Raw genomic sequence first — 21,455 nt, 5'->3', positions numbered from 1 at the left:
TATGGGAACATGCGCCGGAGCAGCGTCCACTTTCCGCCGGTACTCCAGGGGCCTCCGTCTGGCCACCCCCTCAGGCAGATGTCTGGCTCATCCCCATCTCCTCGAGATGAAGGTCAACCTGCTGCAACCACGAGGTACGTGATCGGCCCATTGGCCTCCCCCACCCACGAGGTTCCCTCGCTGAGAGAATCTGGTGAGCAGGACCAGCATCAGGAAAACGAGCCACATGGCCATACAGCCGCAGCTGACGCTCACGGACTATGCAGGTAACAAATCTCATCTGAGTCTCTCTCAGCAACCGCTCATTGGATACAATGTCCGACCAGCGATGGCCAAGGATTCTCCGAAGAGACCTGGTACCAAAGGAATTAAGTCTCCGTCTCAGATCCCTGGTCAGAGTCCAGGTCTCACATCTGTCGAGCAAGACTGGAAACAGCAAGGACCTGAAGACTCGGACTTTCGTCCTTTCGCACAAGTACCGGCAGCACCATACCCCATGATCAAGTGAATCCATCCAGCCCAACCCAGACATCTATTGACCTCTGGCTCACAGCCAGCAGAGACATGAATATCACTGCCAAGGTAAGTTAATCTCCCCATAACCTCAACACCCTCACCACCAACAGGTACAGACAGGACAGCAGCAATGCAGCATCCAAGATGTCAATGAAAGCCTGGATCTTAGTTTTGACCCAGGAAACCCATAATCCCAGTGGCTCCGACTCCTCATTCAGCACCTCGAGGGCCCCCAAAGGATATCCAGAGATTCCTCGAAGATGACCACATCATCTGCAAAATCAAGGTCAGAGATCTTGACATTCCCAAAAGATGCACCGCAACTTGATCTCTCTGACATCCTCCCCAGAATCCAGTCGATACAAGTGCTGAAAAGTGTGGAGGCCAGGACACAGACACCCCTGATGAACTCCAGTAACAACTGGAAATAAGTCAGGTACCACCACATTTCACAGCACTCTCAGTACCAGAGTAGAATTCAGACATCAGATCGATCAGTTTTGGTGGCACCCCACCAAGGCCAAGAATCCTCCAGAGGGCATCCCGATTCATTGAATCGAACGCTTTACACAGATCAACATGGGCTGCAAACAGCCCCTGCCGAAACTCTCGCCTGCGTTCGGTGAGGACACGAAAAGCAAGGATACGGTCAAACGTTGACCTCTTTGGTGTAAAGCCTGACTGCTCTGGACGCTGGTGCTCAAGCAGATGGTGGCGAACCCGATCAAGAATTATCCGAGCAAATACCTTGCCCGGCACTGAGAGCAGTGTCACGTCACCCCTTGGCGATCAATCTTGGTGATCATTCTTCTCTTTCCAGAGAGGGATAACAATGCCCCTCTTCCAGTCAGTTGGGATGATGCTTGTGTTCCAAGTAGAGCACAAAACTGCATGCAACGACACGAGTACAGCATTTCCACCAGCCTTGAGAAGTTCAGCATGGATGCCACAGATCCCTGGGGTTGTACCCCATTTCAACCGGTTCACCGCAGCCTGTTTCCACAAACGAAGGTAGACCACAGTTGATTGGAGGTTCAGCAAACAGGAATACAACACCCTTGACATCCAAGTTGACAGCTCTTGGATCAGCCTGGTCTCGCCGCTCAAAGTAACTGGCCCAGCGGGTCTTCACTTCAGACTCCTCCGTCAAGAGCCCCCCACCCTCCGCTCCAACTGCAGTGCACCAAGGGATGGGTTTGGAGGAATGCAATGTGCAAAGTCCCCTGTAAGCATGATGAGAATTACTTCACCACAGGTGATGCTCTTCCCCCTCATATTCCTCACACATAGGCCTCCTTGTCCACCCTCAGCGCATATACGGTTTTACACTTGAGTTCCCTGAACAGCTCAGTTCTGCCAATGAGCCTGACCCTGCGACTCTGGTCAATGGCATCCAGTGTCCATTGAGAGACAAAATTCTTCTTCGCCAGACAGTGAGTTTCAAGACATCCGCTGGCAACATCAAGGCAACAACTCTTCGGGATTCTCAAAAGCACCCAGACCCCCCAAATCCCGACTCGGCCTGTTCGCAAACTCCTCAGCTACTCTCTCATCCTTGAGCTTACCAACATCCAGCCAAGGCTGGAATGGTACCATTCTCCCAGATTTAAGCGGCAACTTCAGATTTGCAACCACAAGCCTGCAGTCAGTATTGAGCAACTGAGCACTCTGGTGGACCCTGCAGTTCTAGATCATCTTCCAGCGACCACCAATGAGCACATGGTCAATCTCCTTTGCCACACCACCAATGTTGGAATACCAAGTCAAGCAATGAGTTTGTAGGTGCTGAAACCATGGACAAGGCACCCTAAGTGCATGACTTCCTGCAAAGTCAAGTTGCTTAGTGCTATTCAGGTTCACAGCTCCAGTCCCATGGGGACCAACTCACGTCTCATAACGATCCCTATCAGCTTCAGTCGATGCATTGAAATCCTCCCAAGACTAGAAGAGTATCTAGCCTGGGGCACTGATCAACCACAGACTCGAGTGTGGTATTGAATGAGTCCTTCACGGTGAGATCACTCGCCTCAGTCGGAGCATAAACAGAGACCAGGGAAACGACACCCAAGGAGTGACCAATCCTTCGTCTCATAATACGCTCGTTGACCGGTGTTACCTCAATTATCATTTGAGTCAGCTTATTGGACACAGCCTGAGCAACTCCTTCGACATGGTAACCATCAGAGCAACCCCACAAATAGTACATGTACTGACCCACCATGATCTCACTGCAATCCGGTCTCTGAACCTCAGAGTGCTGCAATGTCGATGTCCAAACGCTTTAGCTCAGATGATAACAGAGACAGGTGATCATCCTCTCTTTGGGATAGGACATTCCAGGCACCCACCTGAAGGGACATCAGGTTAATCCAAGGATACCGCCATCTGGTTGACAACACTTCAGCACCACCCTGACACACACTTCCGTAACCTGATCCGGGAAGGTTACCCCATGCTTTTCCTCCTATCATCAAAGGGTCCCAAAGGCATTGTCCCAATCCCATCATCCGGTGAGCTGCCCTGCGAAAGGAAGCTGAACAGAAGGTACTCTCACGGAGTGTGTTTTCAGATTTATTTGCGTTTTTCTTGTGTTTGAAGGATTTTACGGTGGCTGGAGTAAAAATCCTGCAACCAACCTCTGAAAAAAAGAAAGTAACCCAACTGCAGGACGTCCACAGACACAGTTGGTACTCGATATGGATGGCCGTTGGCTCACAAGGAGCTCCTCTACCCTTTGACAGGTTTTGTTTTTAATCCTGCTGGGTGTCCATATCCAAACATCCTCCTCACCAGAAAACCTGGTGGGGTAGATGGTTTAATTCGCCGACAACCCGACCATGGAACAGGTTGGTGCAGGTTTACATGATACCTGTAGCAAGTCACAGATCTAATCTGGCCTGACCTGACAAATACAGACGAGTTCACCTAGTCTGGAGTATTTTAGCATGAACACAAGGTTTTCATTGATTATTTCATGAGAGGTTGTTCTTTTCTGTTGTTGATAAAATGCGGAAAACTTTATGCTTGCTTTTTATTCCTGTGTACGGATTGTGGAAACCATAATTTCACTATGAATGGATAACAATTACACGGCTGCAATCCTAAAAGTTGGAAGAAACCACGAGTCAATAATTTAGACCCGTCACAGTGTACAAAGCGTCACAGAAAAGCATGTGAAGATCCAAGACGGCGCACTGTGAAGAAATGGCAGAAAAGCTGAATATCTCCTACAATTGTGCGAGGTACACTTTGCAACGCCTCAAATAAAATGGTTTGGTATACGACAAAACAAGAAAAAGAGCAATCAGGGATTGCAGACCCTCACCAGGACTTGTTTTGTGTGGTGTAATTATGCATATTATTAGTTTCGTAACACATCAGTACAAAATACAGCTGCCACTTTATAACTGCTGGCAGTGATGACCGGGTCCCAAGATGCCCTGCTTTGATTGGACACCTAACCCTGACCCATGATGTTTTTTTTTATCATTCATTACTCAACTGAATTCAGAATGGGATTAAAATAAATTCAATTTAATTCAAAAGGAAGACCAAATAGGTACAGTCCTGCATTGGAGTCATCAGAAGGAACCCCAACAAGGAAAAATCAAAGATGAAGTCATCAGGAGGAACCTGGATAGGATTCACTTTTCAGCTGCTACTCCTCTACCCTCAAACACATCAAGGCACAGCCAAGTTAGCCTTATTCAAAAATTTTTTTTTATTAAAAAAAAAGAAAAAAAACCAAGATCAAAAACAACAAATAATTCTGCCTGCCTCTGATCTGCCTCTGATCATCTGATCTGATCCTCTGAATAATGCCTCTGATCAAGTTGAAATTTAAAACGTATTCCCCATCACTACTAGATCATAAATGTGAAGTTTCACGTCGATTGATTAAGTGCTTAATAAAGAAAACATTATTTAATATTTTTCTTCAATCAAGTATGGCTGCCAAACCATGTGACCTATCAAATATTCCTAAACAAACTTGTACACTCAAGGCTTGGGGAACATTTGTATGAAGTTTCCCCTCGATCTGTCCAACTATTCTTAAGAAGATTTTTATTGGTTTAAGGGTAAATCCATTATGGCTGCCAAAGAATGTGATCTATGATCATATGGGTGAACCTTTTGTTCCTCATGGATAGGAGGTCATAAGTGTAAAGTTTTGCCTCGAGCTGTTCTGCCACTAAAGAAGATTTTTGAAGGGTTTTTTTTTTTTAACAATATGACTGCTGTGATCACCGAACCAATGACATTATCAATTTTTCTTTGTGTGGACCATTTTATCACAGATGACCCTCAAAATTTTTCGTACTCATCAGATGTCGCATTCTACATATGCAATTATAATGTCATTAAAAAAAAAATCACATTCCTCATGAGGAGCACTTGCCATATGCCAAGGTTCAATTTTTTTTTCTTCCCCACATCGATGTGGTTTCGGATAGTGATCAAAAGTCTTTTGGTTTTTTTCCAACATGGCTGCCACACCATGAAACCTCTGACATAATTATCATTAAAACATTCTACATGAGTAGTCAGTTGCTCCTATGGTGAAAATTTTGTCCCAATCCGACAAGCGGTTGCGGAGAAAAAACAGTAAAGTTCTTTCTGTGCAGACAAACACAGACAAACAAACAAGAAGAAGACGTCATGCAGAGCACGATACTTTCAAAAATCCATGAAACAAATCTGACCTCAAAAATAATTGGTGGTTGAATTTGATGAGCAAATATACAAATCCTTTTCAAATTTCAAGTGAATCGGATGAAAATTAACAATTTTAGAAATCCCACCAAAGTTGTTGATCTTTTGACCTCAAAAACAATAGGCTTCTTCCTTATGACAAACTCTACCATGTGGTGAAGTTTTGTGAAGATCGGTTTAAAATTGTGACCTAAAGGAGATAAAGACAGACAGAATAACAAAATCAACGAACCAATATATTTGAAAAATCTTCAATTTTGCAAGTAACAAACGGACCCAAATGCAACTCTCTCTCTCCTTCGGGCAGGGTGAAAAGGCTAGGAAGACGCAGAAGAACCTGCCCAAAGCATGACAAGCACTTGAAGCTCAGCTGATGTGATAGAAGAAAATCAATTCAGCAGCTGATAAATAAAATGAGAGCAGGCCTGAACATTAACATCTCGTTTGGCGCCGTGTACAGAAGGCTGATGCAGCAGTACTCCATGGCAGAGTTGCGTGAAATAAATCACTGAATAAGGTGAAAAAAACTGAAATTTGAAAGGAAGCACCAAGATTGGGTGACTGAACAATGGAAATCAGGTACTCTGTTCTGATAAATCAACGTTTGAGACTCCCGTTCATACGCTGAAGACATGGAGAACATTACAACACGCAAAGTTTGCAGCCTACTGCTAGACACGGTGAAGGCTCTGAGGGTTCCCAACACCAAAACCTGAGCAACACCCCCAGACAATAGGATGCCAACAAAAGAGATGTACAAGCAGATACTGCAGCATCATGCAGTTCTTGGTGGAAATCGTTGAATCCCTGGTTTGGATTCTTTCACGATGGTGGCAGTTCTTTTCAGGGTCTCTGCCAACTTTCTCAAAGATACGTTTTCCGTTGGTTTTTTTTTTACTGTTATTTTGTTATCTCCATGTTTACTATTTCCAGTTCAGTTTTGTGTTAAAACTTGTGCATGTTGGTGAGTATTCGTCGATCTTTTCATATCGCGTTTCCTCAAGACCAACCCTTCTTTCCACCTGTTTCAGGATATTCATGTCTTATTTTCAACTTATCACCTTCAGTTTTTATTTCCTCCACAACTCCTTCAATTTCCTTTCTACCATATCCTGATGCTGTGTGGATTGTGGCTCCCCGCTGACAAACCTCTTGGTCACTTGTACATGTTGCTGCATTTGAGGCTGGGGAGTAACTGCTGAAATCTATCTGTCCGGGTTCTCCCCGACATCATTGTTCCTTTCACACTTATTTCTACTTTTTTGACAATTGTCTTTATTCATTGTAATTCTTGCTTTTTCTTCTCTTTTCCTCTCTATTGTTATCTATCTCTCTCAGGAGAAGTGAGTTATTGCAGAAATTTTTCTGTAAGGTTCACCTGGCTGCACCTGGATGGGTTTTGGAGGGTAGTGGAGAAGCGGCTGAAACCCGAATCCTATCCACATTCCTCCTGACGACTCCATCTTTGCTCTTTGGGTTTCTTCTTGGTCTTCCATTTCATTACGAACAGTTCCCCCTCTGGGATCCAAAACTGTATGGTTTTCAAACATCTGTGGGCTCCGCTCCAACCTTACAAATGTCTCACCCTCTCATTCAGTAGATTCAATCTCATTCAGTAGAACTCAACCAATGGTACTCTATCTCTTCTGGATCTGATTTTGACAAATTTCCCTGAAAATATCGACTCTTCTTCCTCCGCTCCAATCGGTTCTTCTGACCACGTCCTTGTCAAAGTGGACATCTCTCTGGCTGTCATCAGAGAACCATCTCAGCGACGTCGAGTCTGGCATTTCACTCAGGCTGACTGGCAGGGTGTCCATGCAACCATCAAACTTCAAGACCAGTCTCCCACCTCTACTTCCTCCGACATCACCTCATCCTGGGAATTCTTTCAAATAAACTTTCCCCCCTCTAGCACAGATTTATCCCATTTTGTCTTCAGTTGTCCTACCCTTCCTCCCACCCATGGTACACTGAAGCTTGTGGCGAAGCAGTTGTCCTGAAACAACTTTCCTTCGCCTCATGAAAGGCAAACCCAACTGAAGGCAATCTCAGTTCCTTCCACTGTGTTGACCCTCAGGAGAGCCAGAAAACATCTTTCTTATCTCAAATCTGAACTCTCAAACCTCTCTCCCTCCTCAAAATACTGGTGGCATCTAGTTAAGTCTGTTTCTGGTGTATGGCCCCCCTCCATCTCCTCTCTTACCTCAAATGGCCACACAGCTGACAACGCACGAGAAAAGGCTGAATGTCGAAACTCGGTGTTTGATTCTAAAGCTTGTGCCCAAAACCCATCGCTTTCTGTACCCACCTTACCCAGTCGCACCCAACTGTTCCTGGACTCTGTGTCCTTTTCTCCTGACAAAGTGTAGAGCTTGCTGTCAAACCTCAACTCAGATTCTGCAACCGGTCCAGACGGCATCAGCCCACGTGTTCTAAAAACCTGATCCTCCGCTCTTCCTCACCCTCTCTCTGTTCTATTCACCCTCTCATTTACTCAAGATCATCTGCCATCTGTTTGGAAATCAGCAAACATTACTGCAATGCAAACAATACTGCAAAAAAGGTGCAAAAACTGATCCCTGCAACTAGAGACCAATCAGCCTTCTCCCAATCATCAGCAAGGTTATGGAATCCATCATCGCTTCAGACAGGTCGGTGGTCTTTGTGTCTTCTACAATCTTCTCTCCGGCCTTTCCTCCCCCCCCCCCACTCTGTCTGTGACCTACCCCCCCCATATTTCTGGAGGGTGCCCAAGGTCCACAAAAAACCCCCTTCTGGTGAAACTACCAAAATCAAGAATCATTGCTCACCTTCACTCTTTCATTCCTCTTTTTTTTTCCCCCACCTTGAGACCAAACTCTGACACTCTTCAATCCCACTCCTCCCTCCAGGTCTTCAAAACAGCTGTTCACCATCTCTTATCTTCCCCCATCCAAAATCATCTTTTCTACCCCCGCAAATCCACCCCAAACCCTCCTCCTTCAAATTCCCTGCTTTCCTTCCTGAAAGTCCCTGCAGGGCCATCTTGTTTACCCTGTCCATCTCCCTTCCACACATCTCCTATTGTCTCCTTTCTCTACTATTTTGTGCTTCCTTCTCCCACCCCTCTTTTTCCTGCCATGTTATACGTTGTTTTAGCTCTTACACGAGCCTCGACAATGAATATCCCAAATAAATTTTTTTCAATCAGAAGAGATTTCCTTTTTCAACAACGTAATGATCCAAAACACTTCCAACGCAGTAAAACAGTATTTGGAGAACAAGGTTACAGCTGGTATGCTTCAAGTGTTGGAACAACCACCCAGGAGGCCCGACGTGAGTGCCGTACGGGATTACCTCAGAACAAGAGGAACCCAACTAAGCAAACAGAGCTGTGGAATGTACGAGAGAATATTGAGCACAATATTCCTATAAGAGTGCTTCATTCGTGTACAGGAAGCATGAGTAAAAGAGTGACGGCGCTCAAGAAGGCAAAGGCTGGACACACAAATTACTGACCGATAAGATGAAATGACGCCGTTGCTGTTATTTCATTAAGCAGTTTGTTTCACACGTTTATAGAGGATGTAAATTCACTAAAACAAATACCTTTGACTTTCATCATTTATAATTTGATGAATTTATTCTAAAGTTGGAATATCATTGGAATAATCCAAACTTTTGCACAGTACTGAAGGTGTGACTGGCCCTTGGCCAATGGTGTCACCGCGGGCACGCCCCCACCAGGCTAACTGACAGGCGTCGTCCCACCCACCCCTCTTGGTCCTTCATTGCCAACACAACACACCTCAGGTCTCCAGTCGAGCACTTGGTTTGCTTGATGCATTCTGCTTTTAACTTATCCTCTCTCTTGTCTGCAGAAAAGGAAAATAGACAGTTAATTTTTTTCATACGACATCTTCAAATAAATCAAAATGGCAGGTGGCATTGTCTACCTTTCATCCGTGTATCATTTTGTATTTATACGAGGGAGTTTATGGATACAAGGGCGCATCGAGAGATTTCCTGGAGACAATGACCTTGAGATATGAGCGGTGGTAGTCGAGCAAACTTGCTTTGAGGAGCTTTCATCAAGGGAACCCCAGCTTTGCGCTTCACAAGAGGCAGAATGGGACCTGAGGACTGAGAAGACTGACAGCATAGATACAACCATTGGTGTCATCATTAAATGATCATTCTAACCCAATAGTTTAACACATGTGCCAAATGCCAAACTTGGCCTCACCAGCAGCGGACGAATTCCAGTCGGCAGGGACATGCCGGTCCGGAACTTTAAGGGCAAAAGTGGAGGGATGGGGCCAGGTGTTGGAGGAATTTGGAGGAGAGGCTGAGGAGAAGCAGTGCTGGGGAACCAGGCTGAGGCCTGCATACTTCCAGGTCTTTGGTCCCTGCTCCATGGTACCCGGATATCAACAGCTTTGGGGCCCAACCTAGTTTGGTTAAGACAATGCGATATGGTTGTATTTTAAAAACAATAAAATGTAAAAAGTTACTGAAAAGAAAGAAAATGTAAAATACATCACAGACAAAGACGGGTCATTCATTACCTACCTCAGTTCACCCAAGGGTTGTAACCCGACCCCTTCAGATTTGGCTAATTTTTTTGCACGTGTGTTATATATGATAGTCTATGTTCACATACAAAATTTTAGCTAAATCGGACTAGGGGTTGACGAGATATGACCTTGAGAACTTTTGACCTTTTCGACTCATGTCGCGTTTCCACCAAAATTCAAATCCTCATATCTCAGCAACCCCTTGCCCTATCTCGATTATTTTGGTGTCGTTGGAAAGGTAATTGTCCATAGAATGCAAATCCAGCATCGGTTCGTCGATCGAGTTAAGTTAGGGGTGGATGATTTTTGGACATGACATTTGACCTTGACGACCTCGTGACCTTGACCTGACTTGCATGAAAATGAAAGTTCATACTGTCTACTAAAACATATAAAAAAAACTGGAGGGGTAGTATTTTTTGTTCGAGATATTTTCAGCCAAAGTTCAAAGGTCGTAAAAATGCAACCAAATCATGACGTACAAAGACATGCCCAGGCTTGTCACTTTACAGCCAATAGTGTGCCCAGACTCATCCCAATCATAGTTGATGACATGTTGGTTCCACTACAGGTTGTAACATGCTCCTTTGGTTTCTTGCAACTTAGACGGGGGAGGGGGGGGCGTCTCTCAGAAAAATTTCTGAAATCCGCTCCTATGCTAGTAGCACTAAATAATACATTTTTGAAAATTTTCTGATTTCAACTCTCCAATCGTAGGTGTCGCCAAACCTACCATTAGGAGTTCATATCAGAAAATTTTCCGAGAGATGCCCCCTGAGCTAAATACATTCAAACATGAATGGACTGGACGACTTGTCTTTTCAGGCCTGTTTCGCCGTGCTCCTGTCCGGACCTGCATCGCTGAATCTGCCTGGACTTGAGAGAATCTTGGCTATTTTCATGGCTCACATCATATCATTCATCGATAACTTCGAAAAATGAATAACTGTAGCTTTTCGTCACTTGATGAATGTCACCAAGGCTGTTCTGCCAAAACCGCTAACTTGCGGAGTATCTCGGTCAAGGAAGACGAGGAGACCATTGAAATCCTTCATCTCCCAACGAAAGTTGACAAACGAAGAATAAAAACAATTTGTTCATATCACGAAAGGAAACTGCTCACCAAATTTTTGGTTTTGAAGAAGTGTTGTGATCCAATACAAATCCATCCCGATAAAGTCAGGACGAAGTGTTTAAAGACACTAAGCTTGTACCAGTATAAGCAGTTAATCAAGCCTCCAGAGACTGTATTCTAGAATGACAAAAAAAAAAAAACTCGATGCAGTTTTGCCTTCTTTTCTGTCGGCAGCACTGCGAAACAGGCCTGGACAAGTCCATTCATGTTTGAACGTAATCTAGCTAACATTGACTGCAAACTGACAAGCCTGGGCATGTCTATGACATCATGATTTGGTTTGCATTTTTACGACCTTTGAACTTTGGCCGAAAATATCTCGAGAACAAAAAATACGACCCCTCCAGTTTTTTGATATGTTATAGTCGACAGTATGAACTTTCATTTTCATGCAAGGTCAGGTCAAGATCACGAGGTCTTCAAGGTCAAGGTCAAATGTCATGTCCAAAAATCATCCACCCCTAACTTAAATCGATCGACGAACCGATGCTGGATTTGCATTCTATGGACAATTACCTTTCCAACGACACCAAAATAATCGAGATAGGGCAAGGGGTTGCTGAGATATGAGGACTTGAATTTTGGTGGAAACGCGACATGAGTCGAAAAGGTCAAAAGTTCTCAAGGTCATATCTCGTCAACCCCTAGTCCGATTTAGCTAAAATTTTGTATGTGAACATAGACTCTCACATGTAACATACATGCAAAAAATTAGCCAAATCTGAGGGGGTCGGGTTACAAATGATTTTTTTCTGGGTGATTTGAGGTGGAATGACCCAGACCGGTTATATTGAACCGAGGTCTCAGAATAACGAGATCATTGCTCATAGTGGCCCGGCTCCCAACGTTCACCAGGATGTGTGACCTCCTTGCGATGCAGATATCTGCTTATCTAGAATACATCCGTAATATGTGTTTGGAACACATCTTTTGTCAGATGGATCAAGGTGTGCGTGAAAACATATGTATGTATGTATATATACATACATCTATCTATAATTCCAGCAATCTCTGTGTGTGTCTGTGTGACCGCCGTTTCTCGACAACCTCTGGTCCGATCTAATTGAAACTTGCCTGGTATATTTCTGGGGACCTGAGGATGTGCCTTTTCAAGGTTTAATATTAATCGGACAAGTGCTTCCCAAGTTATCGCTATTTATTTACCAAACCAATGGCAAGACACGTTGTTGCGTGGGCGTGGCCGATGTGGAAGGGAAGCACAGCCACGTTCCCCATTACGGGTTACAACGTACGGGCTTCCGGAGAGTGATGACTTTGTGTATTCTAATAATTTCTCGATTTCTTATGCGCCTTTATAGATAAACACAATGGCCCAAGTTATGATCGTTTTCATATTAGATGGTGTATAAATTTCGGGAACATCAGAGTGCTGGTATGCTCCGAACCAGGAAGTATATTTTTTCTCTCTCTTCTCTTCTCTTTTTGTTTTTCCTTGCCACGACATTGAGAAAAGGTAAAATACGTTGGCGCTAATTGAATAATTGGGTATTAAAAATAAATTGCGAATAATCGTAACTGCGAATAATATCGAACTTCCGGGTCATGCACGTACGGGCACGTGAGAGCGAAGAAACGGCCTGTGTGGTTTATTTATTTATTATTGTTGTTTATTTAATTTAATTTTTTATTTATTTATTTTTATAGGCTCGTACTAGTATGAACAAATGCAGCGATGTTATCGTCGAGAAAGGGAAGCTGTTGAAGTCCAACTTGCTTGTGTACACCACATACACATTATGAAAGAGCGGGGGCTTTTTTTTTGTTTGTAATGTCAAGGCTCATGGAGGAGCTAAACATGGGACAGGTGAGGACGTAACAGGGGAGGATGCACAGGGTAGACAAGATGGATGTCGAAGGAAACTCTCATGAAGGAACTGGAAATTTGGAAGGAGGTGGGCTTGTGGGGTGGGGTGGGGGGGGTGTTAATGGGGGCAGAAAAGATCATGGTTTTGGATTGGGGATGATCTGAGATCTGAGATGGTGGTAAACAGCTGTGTTGAAGACCTGGAGGGAGGAGTGAGATTGAAGAGGAGGTGGAAGTTGGTTCCACAGGTGGGACAAAAAGAGGAACGAATGAGTAGATCGAGTGAACAGATTGGGTACATCTTGAGCACAGCATAACATGTTCAATGTTAATGAAAAAAATGCAGAAAGCAAAAAAAAATTAATATATATGTACACCTTCTGTGAGATATTGTCTGTCCTTCGTGTATATGAACATTGTTAGGCAGGTCAAAACATCAGCATCAAAGCTTTAAAACCTCATGTCACTTACATGCACCAATATCAAAGTGGCCTTTTCCGAAGGTGATGGTTTAGCTAAAATTTTGTATGTGAACATAGACTATCACATGTAACATACATGCAAAAAATTAGCCAAATCTAAGGGGGTCGGGAAAACAAAACAGAGACAAAAAAAAGACAAGACAGAGACAAAAAAAAAACAGACTTCCTTTAAGATCCACACAATCAGAAACAAATAAATAAATAGGTTTTGATGTCATCATATAGATTTTTAAAATAATAAACAAACAACTGAATGTGGTTTTGAATCGTAATAATTTTTGAGATGTTACAGTTAAACAAATTACCCCCGTGCGGGAGTGACGATCATCTCTGCGAGAAAATATATAGCCTCCTGAAGGTAGGGCAGTTTTTGCAAACTTTGAAGTCACGTGACACGAAAGCGAATATCGAAAATCCGGCCTGACAAAATTTAGATATTCTCCCATAGATTTATATGCCACAATCAAATTCAAGATCGCTTGAGAAATGTAGGAGGAGATCGATTTTGACAATCGTCATTTTCGCATTTTTTGCCAACTTTGAAGTCACGTGACACGAAAACGAAAGCAAATATCGAAAATCCGGCCCGATCAAAATTTAGATATTGTCCCATAGATTCATATGCCACAATCAAATTCAAGATCGCTTGAGAAATGGCGGAGGAGATAGAATTTGAAAATCGTCATTTTCGCAACTTCAAAGGCCTCGTGACCTTGAAAGTCATACCATCGTGTACGTCTCATCGACCTCTATCAGGATCACTAATGACCAGATATCCCGCTTCAACTTCATTGTGGACGGATGGATCGTCACCTCTCCTCTCAACACCAATATTATTAGGTCATGCTCGAAGAGATGACCTAAAAAGCGAACCCCTCGCGTGCAGCCCCTAAAAATTCCCGATAAACTGTCATGACGACATCGAGGGAAAGGTTATCAGCACCCAACGGATAATGGGCGCACAACTCGCTTCAGACTCGTGAGGAAGTGGATGTCACGAATTTTTTGATCAAGAATCCCCAGATTACGATGATAGTCAAAAAATCATGATGTCGAAGGTGCTGTCAGGCTGTACATGTATGAACGAGAGGTCGAGATGACGTGGCGGGTTACGTGATATAGGAGCGGCGCGTTTTGCGAGAAGGGGCCAACTGAGCGTAAAAGGACACCAGAAAACATTGAAATGTTCGCTTCAAGTTATTTATTCAAGACAAGAACGACGATTAAAGTGTTAAGTGAAGCCACATCTATTCATAGAACCAAACATGATATTTTGATTCTGTGGACCTTTGAGGTGTTACGCAAAACACCAAATTAATATTGTTCGTTGCAAACATGAATCAATTTTCCAATTATGGTCCTTCAAAAAAAGAAATACATTTTAGATTTATAAAAATAATTTAAAAAAGGCAACAAACTGAGTGGGGGAAGTGAGGTCACAATTATAGACCGTGGGCCATAGGGTGGATTTCTGTTTGTTTTTTTGATTTCATGACCTGAACCTAGGGATTGGGCAAGAAGGGTGTGGGATGAAGCCTTATGAACCCCAAAACATCCTATTTTTTTTTTCCACAAGCGATATTGTGGTACGTTACCGAGAACCGCTGCCCCAAAACACCAGTATACACCAGGTGTATGTTACATTTGAAAAACCCTTTTACACAGTAAAAAACAACACAAACTATATGATGTCATGTTCATATTGGTCTTGGCAGCAATATTTCTTAATTCAGACCCCAAAAAAGTAGTAAAAATGTTGTTTTAAAGACTCGAGATAGCCACAATTTGTCTCTTCGGCTTGGTCATCTTGAACCTTGTCCAAAACATCATACAAATAGTGCAGTTATTTCATCCTCTTCAGCATCAGTCTTCGTCAGCTTCAGATCTGGAGTCTTTATCATCATTCTTATCATTAAAGTCAACATGGCCAGTTATGTTTGAGCAGTCGTTCCTGCCGCACTTGCATAAATCTGTGCACGGAATAATTTGTTCCTTCTAAATACAGGACCTACTTTAAGAAAATAAACAGACATTATAATTGTTGCGGCATTTACTTGGTATTCCCCCCCTAGTTCCAGTAACTGTAACTCAGATGTAAGCTGAGTTACAGGGAAGTGTATTAATATCTGCTGCACAAATAAGAAATAGCACCAAACATGGGAGGCATGTTGGGCTCCAATGCTTTAGCTGTGAAACAGTGAAGAGGTTTTAGCGGGCGGTCGTGGATAATTATAATCCCACAGCACGTACTGATTCACACCTCATGATGTTTGAGATAAACATGACAGATCACCTCAATATTGCCTGGCAGACTTGACAAAATTGTACTCAGAAAACAATCTAATTTTTCATCCCTTGAATTTGGTATGTTGAAATGCACTCTCTTGTGGTGCGTCTAGACTGTGTAGAGAAGATCTACAGCATCTTTCAGATGATTACACAAGAGGTATGTGTATTATTTTTGATGCTTGAACTCTTCACTTCTTAAAATAAATGTACGGTGGATGTCTATGTAATGATAATGGAGGACTCGCGATCCATCAAGAAAATGTCAGTACAGTTAAAAGATGTCTCGACCTTGAGTCATGGTTAGCAGGACTAGATTCCTTCCCCCTTCTTCAGACTTCCTTTTAAAAATGTATTTGTTTCATACCTCCTTGCATAAATATTGGACAGTTCCTTCAAGTTCAAAATCGTTCAACACTACACACAAAATAATTTTACGTTAAATATACCTCACAAAAAAAAAAAAAAAAAAAAAATCAAACTAAGTTTTGAAGCATTGTCATGATTTATTATTCAAGTAATTCAACCTACCAGTATTGGCTGCATTTTCTTCTCTCTTTTTCATGCTGCTTTGCACCCTGCTCACTCGTTTGTCGGTAAATCGTGAATAACACACTTGATGAAACGCTGCATCTTGCGGTATAGCTATAGCTAGTATTGTTACCGTACTGTTGCCATGTTCGCCGAATTTGTTGAATTCGACAGCGTGGTTCTTCACGATATTTCTCGCAATTTCAGCTTGATCACCTTCTAAATTCTGCCACAAAAGAACAAATTGCAAATATCGCGGCCATGTTCTGTCAGTAAAACTTGATCTTGATCTTAAAATTAAACTTGATCTTTTGGCCGGATAAATGCACATATAACAGCGTTTCTCGCTCCAACACTCGTCGTCGTCGCTGCTACTGGAGGCCGCCATATTGTTTACTCGCAACCAGACAACGTTCATAGCGCGATCCTCATTGGTCAATACATCGAAATGCGTTCGAGGCTAAACAGAGATTTTGGAAATAAAATTCTAAATTTCAACATTATATTACAGGCTAACGTACAAGAATCTCACTTGTGAAAAGCCATGAACATTATTTCATTTTTTTTTCTTCCATATTATCATACCAATTTGACGCCCACCCGATTTTCAGGTCACGAAATGAAATGAAAAAAATCGGAACACCTGGCGTCTATTAGAAACAAATAAGGGAATGGACGAACAGTTAAAAAAAAAAAAGAAAAAAAAAAAAAGAGGACAGGAGGGAAAAACACACGAACCTGCAACCAACAGCATTGGATGAGGTCAGGTTCATGGGGGTAGAGGAGATCATGGGTATGGATGGTGGATGACATGCAATCATCGTTTATCCCATGCAAGAAGCCCAGGAGGGAAGATTGAGATTGAACAGCCAGCCTCAGGAAGGCACTTCAACAAATGGAAGAAATAAATAAATAAGAGAGTGGAAGTGTGTAGTGAACCTCCATTTGGAGAGTTTAATCAGGAAGTGGTTCCATGCATCCTCGAGATGGAAAGTTACGTGTCGCTGAGAGCGCATCGGGAGTTCGACCAAAGGCGAGGCATCGTTATGTACCATGCTCAAAACACAGCGCCGGTGCTACCGAAGCAGTTTCCTGGATAGGATGACCATACTGGACAAGTCATCACTCCAACACACAAGGAAATAAGATGCACAAGGAGGCCATTTGGCCCATCATGCCTGAACGTACATCAACTCTGAACCAGAAGGGACATGTGACAGGAAGTCAAAGCAATAATTTGGAATTTGACCAGGATGCCGGTGAGAGCTCATCTATTTGTGAAGAACACAATGTGATCTTTAACGTCCACCAACTAATGATGGGACACTGAGTTTAATGTCCAACCGAGGGACGGCACAGACATCGATACCTCATCCTGCCTGTGAAACAACGGGATGACAGTTTATAGCCAGGACGAGATTTGAACCCAGGATAAACAGCTGAGGTGAGTGTGCATAGCTTCAGACGGATTCCTGCACACAGGAAATCAAAAACCCAGCTATCCAAGCAGAATAGCATGCCATGCGAAGAGATTTATGGCGTCCGACTGGAGACAGAGATACAGGGATACAGACAGAGATACAGAGAGAGACAAAAGGCACGACACAAACACAGACGACACAGAGACCTGTCTGGATGGAGAGAAACAAGCCTTGTGATCCAGCCTCGTAGCGGAATACACAAATCATGTGAAGAGCTTTGGATTCCACAAAATCCAAGAGACACACAGGAAATCAAAAACCCAGCTACGATGGAAGCCTTGTACGTCACGAGTAACGTTATTGACAAGCAGAATAGCATGCCAGACGATAAACAATTCCCAATCGATGTCCACAGAGATCGCTTTCACCTTTTACTTGAGATTTATGGCGTCCGACCGTGTGTATGAGACAGAGATACAGGGATACAGAGAGACAGAGATACAGAGAGAGACAGGCGCGGCACGACACAGAGAGACACAGGCGCGGCACGACGCAGAGAGACACAGGCGCGGCACGACGCAGAGAGACACAGGCGCGGCACGACGCAGAGAGACACAGGCGCGGCACGACGCAGAGAGACACAGGCGCGGCACGACGCAGAGAGACACCGGCGCGGCACGAAACAGAGAGACACCGGCGCGGCACGAAGCAGAGAGACACCGGCGCGGCACGACGCAGAGAGACACAGGCGCGGCACGACGCAGAGAGACACAGGCGCGGCACGACGCAGAGAGACACAGGCGCGGCACAGCATGAGGCGACAGAGACACTAGCGCGCACAGCATGAGAGAGACACAAGGTGTGACACAGTATGAGAGACACAGGCGCGTGACACAGCTAGAGAGAGACACAGGCGCTGACGGCCTTGCAGAGAGAGACACAGGCGCAGGCTGTGACACGACGCACAGAGAGAGACACAGGCGCGACCTTCTGGCTATGAGAGAGACCTAGGTAGCTGACCACAGGTATGGGAGACCTAGGTAGTGACCATGACAGTATGGAGGACCTAGGTGTGACCATGGCCATGGTTTATGAGAGACACAGGACCTGAGCCACGGTATGACAGGAGGTTTCCTAGAGAGTGATATGGGGCGACGCAAAGAGTGAGTATGGGGAGGACAAAGGTATGGCTATGGGGAGACAAAGGCGCGACCTATGGGGGGAGACCTAGGTATATTATGGGGGAGGACAAATGGTGACATGAGGAGGCGCGACAAAGAGAGACACATGGGGAGGACAAATGGTATGAGCTATGGGGGGACAAATTGTGGCGTATGGGGGAGAGACGTTGGCGCCTGAAGTATGGGGGAGAGTTTCCCTAGGTATGACTATGGAGAGGACGCAGATAGATGGCCCATGGGGGAGGACAAAGAGTATGACCCATGGGGGGGGACAAAGTATGTATGAGGGAGACAAAGGTATGGCTATGGGAGGACCTAGGTATGGTATACGAGAGAGAGAGTAATGACCCACAGGCGCGACGTTTCTAGCTGACATGGAGGACACAAGTTTCTAGTATGACGCATGAGGGGGAGAGACCTAGTGTGACATGGCGCGACGCTAGAGAGAGACTATGGGGGACCCTGGTATGACTATGGAGAGGACAAATTGTGATATGAGAGGACAAACAGGTGCGCGATGGGGAGGACCTAATTTGTGGCCCATGCGAGGGGACAAAGGTATGGCTACTGGGGAGACACAGGTGATTATGCGAGAGGGGGACAGAAGAGTGATATGGGGGATCTAGTGAGACTATGGGGAGGACCCAGTGACACAGTATGGAGGGGGGGGACAAAGTGTGGCCCATGAGGGAAGTTTCTAGTAGAGAGAGAGAGACCTATGAGTATGAGAGAGAGAGAGACACAGAAAGAAATTCCTATGGAGAATATGATGACTATGGGAGGGGGAGCGACCTAAATTGTGATATGGAGGAGACACAATTGTGACTATGGAGACAAAGTATGGCTATGAGAGAGTTATAGGTATGACCTATGGGAGGACCTCAGGTGTGGTATGGAGAGGACAAAGTGGCGCGACACAGGGGAGAGAGGACCCTGAGTGTGACACTATGGAAAGGAGGACCTGGTGTGACCCTGGAGGGGGGGGGGGGGGGGGGGGGACCCTGATGTGACCTAAGAAGAGGAGGACCTGGTAGAGAGAGAGAGAGAGAGACCCTGGTGGCGACCTGGGAGAGACCTAGGGCAGACCCTGGAGAGAGAGACCTACAGCGTGACGACCTATGGAGAGAGAGAGACCTGGAAATTTGTGACACAGAGAGAGAGAGAGAGACCTAGTAGCGAGCCCTGGAGAGAGAGACCTGGTGACACAGACGACCTGGAGAGAGAGAGACCTGGTGCGACAGGGCCTGGAGAGAGAGAGAGAGGACCTGGTGGCCTGGAGAGAGAGAGACCTGGGCGACGACCTGGAGAGAGAGAGGAGCGAGACCTGGAGAGAGACCCTGGGCGTGACCTGAGAGGAGAGAGAGAGACCACAAGGTAGCGACAGAGCCCTGGGGAGAGAGACACAGGCGCGAACACAGAGAGGAGGACCTGAGGCGCGACCTGGGGGAGAGAGAGGAGACCTGGTGGCGACCTGGAGAGAGAGACCTAGGTAGACACTGGAGCCTGGAGGAGGACCTGGTAGACACAGAGGAGGACCTGGGCGCGACCTGGAGAGGACCCTGGGCAGACCTGGAGGACCTGGTGGCGGAGCCTGGGAGGAGGGGACCTGGGTGACCTGGAGAGAGGATTCTAGGTGTGACCCTGGAGAGAGACCTGGCGCGACCCTGGGAGGAGACCTGGGTAGGCCGGAGCCTGGAGAGGACACAGGTGTGACCTGGAGAGAGAGAGACCTGGCGCGACCTGGAGAGTTTCCTGGTGTGACCTGGGAGGACACAGAGGAGAGTGACCTGGGCGCGAGGACCTGGACAGGGCGCGACACAGGGGGACCTGAGTGACCCTGGAGGACAGGCGACCTGAGAGAGCAGACCACCTAGGTAGGCTCTGGAGGACCTGGAGAGAGACCACATGGCGTGCGACACAGAGAGAGACCACAGGTGTGACCTGGGGGGGAGGACCTGGGAAACGGAGCACAGAGAGAGAGACCTGGGCGCAAGACCTAGAGAGAGAGGACCTAGGCGCTGACACAGAGAGAGAGAGAGAGACCTGGCGCGACCCTGGAGAGAGACCTGGTTGTGACCTGGAGAGAGGAGAGAGACACAGACACAGTGACCTGGAGAGGACCTGGTGGCGCGACCCTGGAGAGAGAGGAGGACCTGGTGACCACAGGCGCGACACAGAGACCACACAGAGACCTGAGGTGACCTGGGAGAGAGGATACCTAGGTAGTGAACCTGGGAGAGAAGTTCACCTGAGTGACCTACAGGAGAGAGAGACCTAGGTAGGCCTGACCCTGGAGAGAGAGACCTGGCGCTGACCTGGGGAGAGAGAGAGAGAGAGACCTAGGTCGCGACACAGAGAGAGAGAGAGAGAGAGACACAGGCGCGACACAGAGAGAGAGAGAGAGAGACAGGCGCGACACAGAGAGAGAGAGAGAGAGAGAGAGACAGGCGCGACACAGAGAGAGAGAGAGAGAGAGAGAGACAGGCGCGACAGAGACAGAGAGAGAGAGAGAGAGACACAGGCGCGACACAGAGAGAGAGAGAGACACAGGCGCGACACAGAGAGAGAGAGAGAGACACAGGCGCGACACAGAGAGAGAGAGACACAGGCGCGACACAGAGAGAGAGAGAGACACAGGCGCGACACAGGCGCGACACAGAGACAGAGACAGAGACAGAGACAGAGACAGAGACAGAGACAGAGACAGAGACAGAGACAGAGACAGAGACAGCGACAGAGACAGAGACTGAGACAGGGCCAGAGGCAGAGACAGCGACAGAGACTGAGACAGAGTCCGAGACAGAGA

The 21,455-nt window shown here is 45.7% G+C and overlaps 1 protein-coding gene across 1 annotated transcript in view; it reads right to left on the bottom strand.

Moving 5' to 3' along the window:
• The window catches only part of LOC147035900 (uncharacterized), a 42,166-nt gene that overhangs the window by 6,145 nt on the left and 14,566 nt on the right, over positions 1-21,455 (bottom strand). The window contains exons 4-6 of the mRNA XM_085847984.1: positions 9,458-9,662; positions 9,252-9,363; positions 9,020-9,086 (exon numbers count right to left, since the gene is read on the bottom strand). Coding sequence (XP_085704110.1) covers positions 9,020-9,086; positions 9,252-9,363; positions 9,458-9,662 — 384 coding nt within the window. The remainder of the gene's footprint in view (positions 1-9,019; positions 9,087-9,251; positions 9,364-9,457; positions 9,663-21,455) is intronic.

This window comes from Eptatretus burgeri, chromosome 1 (assembly GCF_056783735.1).
Source record: "Eptatretus burgeri isolate ZD-2024b chromosome 1, Ebu_testis_v1, whole genome shotgun sequence".
NCBI classification, from domain to species: domain Eukaryota; kingdom Metazoa; phylum Chordata; class Myxini; order Myxiniformes; family Myxinidae; genus Eptatretus; species Eptatretus burgeri.
The sequence above is the reverse complement of the archived record's forward strand: the minus strand, read 5'-3'. Positions and strand labels throughout refer to the sequence as shown.